We start from the raw sequence: 13,936 nt of genomic DNA, 5'->3' as shown, positions 1-13,936 counted from the left end.
AGTATGAGTGTGGTGTGTCTCTATGTTGCCATATGGAAAGGAAACCCCTCCGAGGTGTACCACAAGTCTTGCTCAATGACTGTACCAGTTCCACCATGACCCGGAAGGGCAAGCAGGTGTAGACAATGGATAGACTTGTTGGGTTTGCCTTAAGATGACAATTTTTGTAAATTAGCTCTATGCAATTTACTTAAAAGAAAACATTTAACAATCCAAAGTCACTTTGTTCTGAAAAGTCTGAAAAATCAGAAAGACCGTGACAAAGCAGCATCTTGTATACAAGCTTTATTTACAACGTTGTTTCTAGGTTTCACGTGTCGGAAGCACATTTTCATCAGCGGGTCTTTGTTGGACAAATGAGATGAAATCCACCTAACTAGGCATGATTTTTTTTTATTTCCTTAATTGCAAATATTCAAACATCCCTATGACACTACTACAAATGTTATGTACAATTTGTCTTTCTATACAAGCAATATAAAACACTGGCAAATAGGACATTATTTGCTGCTTTGGAATTCATGGAACAATAACCAGACAAGGCCCCTTGTTGCTCTTTTCAACTTTCTAAAACATTCTGACAGTCTCAGTGATATTACTAGCCAAGTTAAAAACTCTAGTGAATACTAGGCATTTATTTTAATCTAGGCATGTAAAAAAATATACACAGACATGACAGTTTTCAGTGGGGTCCTGCATGTTTATGTACAATATTTGTTCTTAAACACTGAAGCGAGATTTAAAGTTAGCTTCAGCAGCACGCCATGTTTTCTTCTTTCTTTATTGCCAAGAAATTTGCATTGAAAGGGACAACAAATTGACTCCACATATAATAAGGTATTAGAGCTATGCAAAGACAAAATTACAGTGGGTGGTTTGATGGGGATGAAAATAGGAAACAAGACAGTGTGTTTTTTTTTTCTCTCTAGGCAGGTATTCACAATAATACAGGTTTGCCCAAATCCCTGAAATAAATTTCAGGTCAACCACAATGTGGATGGGTTCGGTTATATACAAACTACTGAGGATGGACGGTTAGAAGAGGTCTGTGTATCATTACTTGCAGTACAAACAGAAAAATGGTCAATGTCCCAACATTTATAAAAATATGATTTATATAGGAAACAAGTAAATCTGAAAACTTGAACCATTGATGTCCTTAAATGGTATTTCAACATTTGGTTTTGAAAAATAGTTTTATTTCATGACCATTTTGCCCTGCTACCATCAAAGTAATCCCACTTGCATCTTCAATAAGCTTATAAGGTAATTTATACGTCTGCTGCAAATCATGCTGATGCATGTATTAAAATGTGATTGTTTTGTACAAGAAAAAAGCATCATACTCAAATACAAATGCAAATTTATTTGCACAGTGTTTTAAAAAAGGAACTTTTTTCCCCTGTGAACACTGTTGGTACAAGAACCGCAACTTTCACTCCTCCAGTTTATGCTTGGAGACAAATGCTTTCATACTAAAAACTTTCTCCTTTTGTTGCATAAGATACCTAACAGTATTTTGATCTTAATTACATCCATTGTAACAGTATAAATGGTTATATAATAATACAAAAAAACTTTTTAACACTGCTGTACAAGCAAAAAAGAATAAATAAATTAGCCATTAGAATAAAATGCAGGGTACGGATTAAGCTAAGATTACACAACAGAAGAAATGAGTAAAACAGAAAAAGTTGAGGAGAAAAGCTCTCATTAAGCAAACCTTAGAGTTAAGTTATTGTCCATATAAAGCTTTAGCCAAATTGAGTTTTGGTGCCTTAAATATTTAATAAATCTCATGACTTATTGAATTCAAACCTAAGAACTTTTTAATAGTATCATAAACAAAATGCACTCAATTGGAGGATTCAACCATCTTTCAGTTTTAGGATTTCATACTTGGAATAAAATAAACTTTTCAGTTTCTGAATAGATTTTCATTGAACTCTAGAAAATAAAAATAAAATAAAACATTTACTAAAACAAGTGAAAAAAGTGAATAGACTACATATTATTCCATCAAATAATGCCAATATATTTCAATACTGCAACTCTTTTAGCTCTGTGATAATACTGAAAAACTGATGCTTCTACTATTATTGGTTTTAAGGTTTCCTTAAGGGAAGTCGTCATTAATCCAACCTATTTCTCCCTTTTCCACATTATTTCATTAATTAGACTGGCCAGCCTAAAGTGAATGAGATGCCCATTGGCTTACTAAAGCAAATGCACACCTTTAATCTAGTATTGTAATTTTAAATGTCTAATCATAAAACAAAATGTGATCTTAAAGCTTAAAGTTTTTCTAACATAGGGGGAGAACTGGAAAAAGGCATAAGTAGGCTTAATGAGGGCTTTTAACTCAAGTAAAAGCACTAAGTAACAAGACCTTATATAATACACAGAGTTTACCATCCTCACCTCTTAAAAACAAGGCAACAGCATAAAGCCCCATAAGCTTTTGTTTTGTCCAAAACTTGCTGCAATCAACACTTGGATTAAATTAAAATAAAAAGAAGGTTTAAGATCCAATCCAACAAATAAGAGGTCGGACATTTCATGTAACGGTTTAAAGGGGAGTTAACTCATTCCTAAATCAGACCGATTTGCAGGCTATACCCCTTAAACATTACAATATTCATCCCGGTCATGTAAACTGTAACAGATCTGTATGAATATTTCATTGAGGTATCCTGACACAGCCAGCCAATAACAAGATCTTCAGAAATACTACAGGGAGGGCATGGTAGATAAACAGCTTAATTAACAGGAAATACTGTTGTACTCAGATTCCTTCTGGGATGTTTGTAACACACACACACCGCATCGTAACAGACTTATTCCATGTAAAAACACGAGTGGGCGTGTCCATTAGGTATGACAGCAGGGTTAGGAGAAGTTATGAAGGAGAGAAGATGAAGACAGTAATGCCAAAACATCTGCATGAAAGGCTTATAAGGGAATTAATTGAAAGGAGGGTTTTCTTTTCTTTTCTGATCCCAAATCCCACATCAGACTTGCATGGAGGTTACGAGGCATAGCAATGCGGAGGGGTTGTTAGTGCTCATGCTGCTGCAACCGATAGAGGGGCCGGTTATTCTGCTGGCTTGAAATAACACAAGAGGTCATGCAAACAGTATGCAGGCAGGTTCATGCATCATGTGCTTCAGCCTAGCCTGGACCAGGGTCACAGCAGGCCACAGGGGAACAGGCCCAGGCCACACAAGGCTAGGACCAGCTCACTGGCATACCAGTCATGCAGTGATATTGCTGTAGGAGGAGGAGAGAGAGATGTTATGGTCAGACAGGAGAGCTGGTTATCATAAAAAGCAATGTGTCAAGATAAAATAAAATTAAAGGTTAATGGAAGATCTTTCGTGATATACGTGGGTTACAGAGAGAATGAAAAAAGGTTTAAAAAGCAGACTGATGCAAACATTTGTGTGCAACTCCTGCTGAAGGAGCATCTGAACTTCTGATATGGAGGAGTAGGTTAGCTTCTGAGTGCAATTCTGCAGTTTTTGTCTAGTCGCAGGGTTCAATTTCAGAAACAATGGCATGGCTAAATGTTTGTGGATTTTCATCTTGGAGGAAAAGCCTGCAAAATGGTTAATTACAGAGGCACAGACAGTCAAACATTATGGCACAGAAACACTGTCCAACACATCCCAGAATATGCTGGTATACTTAAAACCAGAGCCAATGGTTTTGCTCAAGAATCTTATTTACTGAACAACCTAACTAAAATCATAACAAATATGAGCATTTAACAACCTACAGTGCAGGTCAGAGGTTTACATGCACTTATCATTGGGATGATGAGAGACTGGGAATTGCAGTTATCAGTGTGTGCAATATTGCTACTGCAAAACACTGCTTAGCTGAAATATTTAGTAATATATTATATCCCAAGTGTTGGGCATATAAATCACATATATGGACAGTAGAATAATCTAACTGCTGTGCCACATGTGATGTATATCTGCTGAAATGTTAAACCTCACAGAGTGGTGAGGGCTTGTGTAATGGTGAAGAAAGAAATGGGTCATGAAAATGTGGCTTAATCGTAACTGCAATTTTCAGTGTTAGTATCCAATATACTAGTGTCATATATATATATATATATATATATATATATATATATATATATATATATACACACACAAAACTTGGAAAGGTTCATGAACCCTCATATCAATAATAGGGATTTATGTCAATATTTGAGACTTTATGTATAATTGTGACCCAATATAAAAAGGACAAAAACCAAAATAAATTCAAATATGAGCACTCTAGTTTAAAAAAAAATCACTTTAGCTGTTTGCTTTATAATTATTCCATGCAACAAAAAACATTTTAAAGGATTATTAAAAGCCAAAAATTAAATGATATTCATGTTGATAAAACTTCTGACCAGCACCATAGCTAGTTGAACTGCACTTTCTACAACGACTTCAAAACCAGTTGAAGTTTTTTATCTTTTTTTTGAAAAATTCCCAATTATTGCTTTATTTTTCCCAACTCTAATCTAGTTATTCTAAAAATATCACTTGGTTTCCTTAGTTAGATATTTACAGGAAAAATCAAACACTGACAAAACACATCTTCCTATGAACCAATGCATTCATTTAAGACCAATTAAAAAGGTAGATTAAATAAAAGTTCAAACATAAGACCTTGCTACCAGTTCCTGAAAAGTACGTCATCAGAAATTCAAACATTACGCCAGACAGTCATTCTCCTGTCAAAAGCGAATGTCACAGGTAGAGAAGTGCATAAATACTGCATGAAAAGGTAAAGCTGTTCCTCTTCTCAAAAATGACAGTAACTTGTCAAAAAGATGCAAGTCTTTTGACCAGATTAGCTGAGTGGTAAGGTTTTGTCACACATAACCAGTTTCACACAGAGGTCAGATGCAAGGGGGTTTGGATTAGTCAATATGAAAAAATATGCTGGGGTTCGAATAAGGTAGAAGCCTTGCATCACTGGATGGGAGTCAAGGTTAAAATAAGATTTGGCAGGCAGAAAAAAAAAGGAGCAAGATTTGGGCATCCTTGCCATGAATCTTTACCTCGAGGATCTGATTGAGAGGAAAAACAGAAAATCAAATGCAGAATCCATTAGTAATAAAATAATATGTTGTGCCTCAAAGCTGGCTTGCCAGGTAAAGGCAAGTTCAGAGAATCTTAAATCAGTTATTTTTTTGTGCCCTGGGGCCATCTACCTTGTGGTAGCTGGCTGGACGTGGCCTGGGTAGGAGCGGCGTGTGCTGGTGGCTTGTCTCTGTCGTGCCAGGAAGGACTGGCCAGAGCCGGTGTTGGCTAGTCGGTCTTCAGCCGCCTTCTTCTGGAAAGTCATGCCCTGGTAAATGATATGGAGGAAGAAGGTTAATGGACTTCATCATGCTATAAAGCAGGGACAGCATACTTTGAAGTCATACACATTTTGTCATGTTACAAGCACAATCTTAATGTATTTTATTGGGATTTCATGTTGCAAGAAGAAAGCCACTGTTGAATGAAAGTCATAGGAAATCACATTTAGAGTTTAAAGCAATCCATATACTGTATGGGACACAGCAAACATCTGTAAGAAGACGCTCTGAACAATGAGACAGAAATTTACATTTTAGCCTACATGGAAAATCCAATAAGTGGCAGAAAACTAACACTGCAAACCCCCCTTAAGACATCATGCTCACAGTAAAAATGGCTAGTCTAATGCTGTAGGAATGGATAGGTGAGCCAGTAAGAGTTGAAGGAAAATTCTAGGCAATCCTGCAAGAAAACCTGTTAGAAGCTGCAAACACGTGACACTGTGTCAGACATAAACTCCAAACATACAGTCAGAGCAACCTCAAATGATTTCTATCAAATAACTATTATATGTTATAATGGTCCAGTCAATGCCCATCCCTTAATCCAGTTAGGAACTTTTGAGAAGTTCAAATTGAAGTTCACAGGAGACTCTTCCTCCAAGCGGTCCTAGCTTGAGCTTTTTTTTTTTTTACAAAGAATATGGGCAAACATAAGCATATAGTATCCCAATAAAATGCATTAAAAGGTTGTTGTAGTAACATGACAAAGTATAAAAAGGTTTAAGAGTAAAACTATTTGTGTCAGGCCCTGTCCTACACTCAGTAGGAGTACAAATTAATAAAAGACACAAGGAAAAAGTAATTTAGTTCAATTGCAATAAAGGGGCTTATTTATTAATGTATTACTATAGTAACACCTGAGGTACAGACAGGATAGCTCCCTTAAAAGAGGCTTGTATTCTCCAACCATTGCAAAGGCCTTTACTTCAACTACTCACCTGTTTCTCCGTTTCTACAGAACAGTTTTGCTGCCCTCTACTGTTAATTTATATGCAATGTTGTTTATTTACTTATTAAAAAATGAATCAATAAAATTAAGGACTATGCCATAATAACACAACATATAAAAAACGCCCTTCAGTGTGTATATAGATTTGCTCTTGACAACTGCTTGTGCTGTTTTTGGAGGGAGGAAATTCCTACCATGCTGTACCAGGCTGAAACAATCAGTTTCTCCTCATGATCTCGCTGGCATTTTGTCTTGTCCATTTCTTTCTGTTTAAAGTAAGCAAAAAAAAAAAAAACACAATAATAATAACACACAACAGTAATGAAGCAGACCTCAGTTATTTAATGAATAAGCTCTTTTAATTCTTAACTGAAAGCTTATTTACCTCCAGTGAGTGCAACATTCTCTCCTTCTCCTGCAGCTGGTTTTTCAGGGCCTGAACCTCTGGACCGGAACCCTGGTTCTGCTTCGGGTCCAGCGTCCGAATAACCTGCAAGAAAGGATTCAGACACCGTGTCTGGTTGCTTATAACCACGGACACTTGCGGTGTATAAATGTAGAGGTTTTTTAAAATAAATTTTAAACTTCACTTACACTTTTTGCTTTTTCAAGATATTTCTTGTATCTCTCCTCCATCTGTTTCATCTCTTCATCTTTTTTCTTCAGCGCTTCTTCAAGCTCATCCACTCGTTGGGCTAATATGAAAACAATACCTTTAAGTTTTCTTCTCCTCCCATACATACAGTAAGACCTTTCTACATAAGTACATAGGGATGTCAGAGTCAGCTGCTGTAAAACACATCTACCACCAAAGCCAATGTTGGATTTTCTTGAATGAAAAAGATCCCACTCTGGACTGCAGATCAAAGGTTTCTTTGTTTCTGCCAGTGCAACAGATTTCCAAAGTTTTATGAAATTCAGTTTTGTGGGTTTTGTTTGTGTTCCTGCTGACAAACGGCAGTGATCACATTTCTCCTCCACAGCTCTTGCCTTGGCAGGGAAATGAAAGTGAAAACAAGGTTTCAAACATTCAGCAGTTAGTCTAAACTCACAGCTGGTATTGTATTTTGGCTCCATTTCATCGATGATAGCATTTTTCTTCAGTAACTCATTGTTCAGTTCTTGTAGCTTCTCCCTAAGACAACAACAAAGAGATTCATAAAAAGTGAGATTTTGGCCAAACTAGGTCAGATAGTTTGTGCTAAGTTCATAAAAATGAACCCTGACTTATACATGATTCTGTTTTATTAATATATTACTTACATGTGTTCATCATATTTCTTCTTCAGAACTGATGACTGGAACAGACACAAATGAAAGATGTTTTACAACATAGAAGAACTTTTAAATCTTTAAATCCAACTTATTTGTGTGTTTATCTGGAGTTAGAATTAGCTCCTATGTAAAAGCAGAACTTTTAGATTGGATGTCATTTTACTTGTTTAATGGTTTTCAAATGATAATCTAAATTTGGCATTAAACACCAAGATTAATCAAATCATTTTGGAAATACAAACAAAACTTAAAAGAAAATCTGCTAACATACATCATCTGCTTTTGAACCCTGTTCCTCCACAGTCTTTTGAAGCTCTTCCACTTGACTCTGCTCCTCCATCAGCCGCTGATTGATTAATCTAAATGCAGACAAATGAAAAAACACCTATTTGGCAACATCGTTTTTAACACTGGAATGAGAAAACTAAATACTATGCAGAAGTTGATGAAATATTAACAAGAACCATTTAACACACGTCTTATTCACAGGATCAACAAAAATGATCTTTTTGCAGAAATGAGTGGGAATTGATCCACATTCCAACTCTTAAATTTAAACAAACTAAGACCCTTGGGGGGGGGGGGGGGGGGGGGGGGGGGGGGGAATCAATTTTGGTCAGTTTTATTCATGTTCTGTGCCAACCTGTTCTCTGTCTCCAATTCACTTTTTCTTCTGTTGGAATCTTCCAGGAAACTCTGCAGCAGGGCAATCTTCTCGTTGTCCGATCCCTCCTGTGCCAGCTTCAGCATTTTGTTTTCATGCTGAAGACGAATCAGATGTTCTCTGTAGAAATGCACCGATAAGGACCAATAAGAACTCAATCAGCAGTATCATCATTAATCTCATATTAACTTAGACTCAATTAGGGATACACATAGAAACGAAAACAACCAAGAGAGCAAATCCATGTCTTTGGTCATTTGTTCAAAAATTAATGAACAAATCCTAAAGATACTAAAGGGATGGTCTATAGAAAATTTAAAATGTCACACTGACGACAGTCATGTGGAAGCGGTTAATGAGTGAACAAGACTCAAGCGTTAGCCATTTCCAGTATCAGGGAGGTGTTTAGCAATATAGTTAGAACCAGCACAGAAGGCGTTAAAACCCAGTTAAAAAGAAACCTTATTTTCTACAACATATCAAGGACTGTTTATGTATTATTAATGCAGCATAAGGGTGAGACTTAGAGCAAATAACAGGACGGAAGAACATTTTAAAGCAAAGTTATTCTGTGTTATTTTTAGAACTTTTTATCTCTGACTCTTATGGAGCATAATGGATGGGTGAGGGTCTATATTATCCAGGGAATACACATAGATGCAGTGTGACCTCCTTTTTAGCAGCCATGCTCACTGCAGGGCTGCTAAAAAAGACATTTTAATCTGCTCTCATAACTTCTCATTTTATAGTTCTTGGAGTAAAATTCAGATCGGCCAAAATCAGTACTGGCAGGTCAAAGCTTCTTAAAAAACTAATTTGAAATGGACCCCAAATTTTTGATCAGTGTATCTTTAGTATAAAGCTGTGTTACGATATTTTTAACCCACATTAAAAAAAATCATTTATAATACCTTGAATCCAGACATTCTCAACAAACCAAATAGCTCAATCCAGGTACTTCATGACACATCTTTACGGAAGCATCCTAAGCTTCCAGGATGTGACATTTTAATTCAGAGAGTTCTGCTTTCATTAGGCTTTGTCTAACTGCTACAGAGTTGCCTGAATTGGGGTAAAGCACTTTACTCCCAAAAGCAGCTTTCAAAGATTATAATTTCAGGATTTTCTGCATAATGTCCAATTGTTTTAGGTTCATAAGTGCTCTAAAAACTTAGGAAAATAAACTCAGACATGGCAAGTACCTCCCTGGGAGAGCTGTTGCAACAGGCATACAGGTGTTGCACAAGGCTTTAAAGAGAAATATTTCAATAACACAAAATGAACAGAAGAAAAAGCTTGTTGAGAGGCAGCTAGGAATAACATGACACACATACAGTATACATTACATAGATTCTGTCAAACAAGCTCAACATAATGATTATCTACCCGCTTGTTAATAATTAGGTCTTACTGTAGCTGCCAAACCAGCTCTGACAAGTCAGAACACAGACAGAACAGCACTCCAGAAGTCTAATAATGCCGAACTTCCTCAGACAGAACAACAGCATATGGAATAAATGCTCAATGAAAAGTGTAATGAATAAACTGTACAAATTTAAGACCAAACTAAAGGTAATGACATATTGTTATATTTAACACTTCTAAAAGAACTATAATAAAATTATTAAACCTGAACCTTTTGATTTTACATGTCATTAAAACAAGTCATGTAGAAACCTTGTGAGTGTTACTCAAATATTATTGTGGTCACACAACATGTTTCTGTTTACATTTGTTGTGATGAAGACTGGCGATAAATAAAGCAAAACAAGAGAAAAAGATCTAGAATGTCTCAAATTAGGGACTGTATCCATCAACAAACAAGCAAACACACTCTATGGTGAACAAAGTAGCTAACCATAACAGCGCGACTTCAACAATATGGTCGCGGACGGATGCTTTTCTAATTATTGAAATGTGTTTACCAGTAAACAGTTGTTTTATATTATTGAAGCAACAGGCTGGAGCACAGATGTGAAACATATTAATGTCAAATGAGGACCTGTAGTAATACTCCCCACAAACAGAACAGCCCAATGGCTCTGAGCGACTTTACTCACAGATTTTCAGTAATCTCAGAGAAGTAATCAAGTCTTGTTTAAACAGTGCCAACCTTTTCCTGTAAAGCAATCACAGGTTTGTCGATTTCTACATTTCCAGCTTAGAATAGATTTGCTCGGTTGCTTTCAATTTGGATGGGTGTCAAAGGAACACTTTCAAAATAACACAGACGAAAATGCTTTCATTATCTAGGGGCGCACAGTTATACTCAGGTCCAACAAATATATTTAGCTAAAGTTAATGGAATGCCCTGAAAGTAGTTTTCGACATACAAATAAATTACTCAATTGACTGTGGATGGTGGGCCGAGATAGGCGTGTACAAAAGAACCTGCACGGTCCTGATGGAGGAAAGGGCGAGCACAGCTCTTGTGGATTTAAGTAATGACCTTCAAGAACAAAAACATTCGGAATGTCTGGCGTTAGTGCAGGATGTATATCCAATTATTCAATTAATCCTGGGGTTAACTGATAGAATGCTCAATCACTAAAAAATGTTATATCTGCTGCATAAAAACAAGCTGAACCAGATAACATTTGACTCCTGACAGAAAACATCCCCCAGGAGTCGCAGCTGAAGAAAACCTCTAATCCAATCTTTTACAGATAAGACACAACCAAGTGACCAGAGACCGGCAAGCATAAAACAATCAGACATGGAATTAAAAAGTCAAATTTACTCACCGAATTTCTGGGGTGGTGATCTCAGCAGCCAGGGAATCTGAGCCTTCATTGCCCCCTAGTGGGAACAAACCTGGCCAAACAGACAATAGCAGTTAATTTTGTAATCCAAACCTAGAATAGATTGTGTTGTCTTAAAAACATCTTAGTTTGGATAATCTTTTGTTACTAAGGTGTTTCTTTACTTGACGTTAGCTGTCCCTCTTGAGCCTGGACACAGTGTAGTTCTTCAATAGTTTCCTTCAGCGAATCTCTCTCTGTTCTCATGCGCTGTGAAAGATGTGTGAATAGGGGGTTGGTCAAATAGAAAGTTTACTTTGGAGGGCATTCATTTCCAAATAAATTCAAAACAAATTTCTTACATCTTTTTCTTTTTGTAAAGAGTCCACTTTCTCTTTAAGGCGTTTGTACTCAAACTCCATCTTGTCAGCCTTTTTAGACTCCTCTGAAAGCCTGTTCTGAAGTTCAACAACCTGTGTGGAGATGAAAAGGTCCCAGACGCCCACAAAAACATTATAATCTCTCAAAGTACGTAATTACGCTGATTTGTGAGAGCAAATAACTAAGAGTTTAACTACACTGCCTCAACAAAACCTCTGCTCGTCAGGTACCTGTCGCTTGTAGGTCTCCAGCTGGCCCTTGGTAGCATTGGCCTTTCGAAGCTCTTCCTCCAAACTGACATTAGTCTGCATTAACACTGTGTTCTTCTCTTCCAGAAGCTTGATCTGGAACACCGAGAGCAATTTTAGCCAAATTTGTAAAATCTGTCATGCAGGTAACTTTTAAGACTTGAAAAGGTGTGATAATAGACATTAAGTTGTGTAATTGTAAGTAAACAAATAATCAAGAAGACCCCATTGTAACAGATTTAAACATTTGTCAATGTGTTATTGTACTTGTCTCCTGAGTAGCCCCATGTCCTCCAGCTTTTTCTTGTAGTGTTCCACTGTGCCCTCCAGTTTGGATACTTTGTCAGATGAGTGTCTAAGAAGAAAACCGGAAGTCCTAAATTGTGAATTTACAGCACCTCATATATATACTGCTTGAACTTTTCACATGTTGTCACGTTACAACCACAAACATTAATGTATTTTATTGGGATTTTATGTAATAGACCAGCGCAAGCAGTTCATAATTATGAAGTTGAAAAAAACTTTTTATTTTTACATTTTACAAATACACCTACCCCATACATCACTGAATCAACTCTGGGCCGCATCCTTCCTCTCTGTTAAGTAACAGCCACCCCACAGCAGGATGCTGCTACCAGTGTGAGGATGGTGTGTTCAGGGTAATGTACAGTATTAGTAACACCTGTGAGGCCTTCACAGAACAGCTGTATGTATACCGAGATTAAATGAACAGACAAATGATGTTATATTCCATACTTAAGTGGTTTGAGGGTCGTTTGTTGTGGTATTTAGTGGTTTGAGAGTAAAGGGGGTGAATACAAACAGGTCACATTTTTCATATACAGGTCCTTCTCAAAATATTAGCATATTGTGATAAAGTTCATTATTTTCCATAATGTCATGATGAAAATTTAGCATTCATATATTTTAGATTCATTGCACACTAACTGAAATATTTCAGGTCATTTATTGTCTTAATACGGATGATTTTGGCATACAGCTCATGAAAACCCAAAATTCCCATCTCACAAAATTAGCATATCATTAAAAGGGTCTCTAAACGAGCTATGAACCTAATCATCTGAATCAACGAGTTAACTCTAAACACCTGCAAAAGATTCCTGAGGCCTTTAAAACTCCCAGCCTGGTTCATCACTCAAAACCCCAATCATGGGTAAGACTGCCGACCTGACTGCTGTCCAGAAGGCCACTATTGACACCCTCAAGCAAGAGGGTAAGACACAGAAAGACATTTCTGAACAAATAGGCTATTCCCAGAGTGCTGTATCAAGGCACCTCAGTGGGAAGTCTGTGGGAAGGAAAAAGTGTGGCAGAAAACGCTGCACAACGAGAAGAGGTGACCAAACCCTGAGGAAGATTGTGGAGAAGGGCCAATTCCAGACCTTGGGGGACCTGCGGAAGCAGTGGACTGAGTCTGGAGTAGAAACATCCAGAGCCATCGTGCACAGGCGTGTGCAGGAAATGGGCTACAGGTGCCGCATTCCCCAGGTCAAGCCACTTTTGAACCAGAAACAGCGGCAGAAGCGCCTGACCTGGGCTACAGAGAAGCAGCACTGGACTGTTGTGGTCCAAAGTACTTTTTTCGGATGAAAGCAAATTCTGCATGTCATTCGGAAATCAAGGTGGCAGAGTCTGGAGGAAGACTGGGGAGAAGGAAATGCCAAAATGCCAGAAGTCCAGTGTCAAGTACCCACAGTCAGTGATGGTCTGGGGTGCCGTGTCAGCTGCTGGTGTTGGTCCACTGTGTTTTATCAAGGGCAGGGTCAATGCAGCTAGCTATCAGGAGATTTTGGAGCACTTCATGCTTCCATCTGCTGAAAAGCTTTATGGAGATGAAGATTTCATTTTTCAGCACGACCTGGCACCTGCTCACACTGCCAAAACCACTGGTAAATGGTTTACTGACCATGGTATCACTGTGCTCAATTGGCCTGCCAACTCTCCTGACCTGAACCCTATAGAGAATCTGTGGGATATTGTGAAGAGAACGTTGAGAGACTCAAGACCCAACACTCTGGATGAGCTAAAGGCCGCTATCGAAGCATCCTGGGCCTCCATAAGACCTCAGCAGTGCCACAGGCTGATTGCCTCCATGCCACGCCGCATTGAAGCAGTCATTTCTGCCAAAGGATTCCCGACCAAGTTTTGAGTGCATAACTGTACATGATTATTTGAAGGTTGATGTTTTTTGTATTAAAAACACTTTTCTTTTATTGGTCGGATGAAATATGCTAATTTTGTGAGATAGGAATTTTGGGTTTTCATGAGCTGTATGCC

The 13,936-nt window shown here is 37.6% G+C and overlaps 1 protein-coding gene across 4 annotated transcripts in view; it reads right to left on the bottom strand.

Annotated features, from left to right (window-relative positions):
* Positions 1 to 270: 270 nt before the first annotated feature.
* Positions 271 to 13,936, bottom strand: part of hook3 (hook microtubule-tethering protein 3) — a 33,022-nt gene continuing 19,356 nt past the window's right edge. For 2 of the 4 annotated variants that reach the window (XM_047372848.1, XM_047372850.1), the window contains 15 exons: positions 11,903 to 11,990; positions 11,618 to 11,731; positions 11,369 to 11,479; positions 11,192 to 11,276; positions 11,010 to 11,079; positions 8,245 to 8,385; positions 7,873 to 7,960; positions 7,590 to 7,624; positions 7,379 to 7,461; positions 6,921 to 7,021; positions 6,712 to 6,816; positions 6,521 to 6,592; positions 5,225 to 5,361; positions 5,072 to 5,080; positions 271 to 3,270 (listed from right to left, as the gene is read on the bottom strand). In XM_047372848.1, the coding sequence (XP_047228804.1) occupies positions 3,255 to 3,270; positions 5,072 to 5,080; positions 5,225 to 5,361; positions 6,521 to 6,592; positions 6,712 to 6,816; positions 6,921 to 7,021; positions 7,379 to 7,461; positions 7,590 to 7,624; positions 7,873 to 7,960; positions 8,245 to 8,385; positions 11,010 to 11,079; positions 11,192 to 11,276; positions 11,369 to 11,479; positions 11,618 to 11,731; positions 11,903 to 11,990 (1,255 nt within the window). In that variant the 3' untranslated portion in view covers positions 271 to 3,254. Of the gene's footprint in view, positions 3,271 to 5,071; positions 5,081 to 5,220; positions 5,362 to 6,520; positions 6,593 to 6,711; positions 6,817 to 6,920; positions 7,022 to 7,378; positions 7,462 to 7,589; positions 7,625 to 7,872; positions 7,961 to 8,244; positions 8,386 to 11,009; positions 11,080 to 11,191; positions 11,277 to 11,368; positions 11,480 to 11,617; positions 11,732 to 11,902; positions 11,991 to 13,936 lie in introns of those variants that run through there. The other 2 variants (XM_047372849.1, XM_047372851.1) reach the window with 2 other exon arrangements.

This window comes from Girardinichthys multiradiatus, chromosome 8 (genome assembly GCF_021462225.1).
Source record: "Girardinichthys multiradiatus isolate DD_20200921_A chromosome 8, DD_fGirMul_XY1, whole genome shotgun sequence".
Taxonomy (NCBI): domain Eukaryota; kingdom Metazoa; phylum Chordata; class Actinopteri; order Cyprinodontiformes; family Goodeidae; genus Girardinichthys; species Girardinichthys multiradiatus.
The sequence above is the reverse complement of the archived record's forward strand: the minus strand, read 5'-3'. Positions and strand labels throughout refer to the sequence as shown.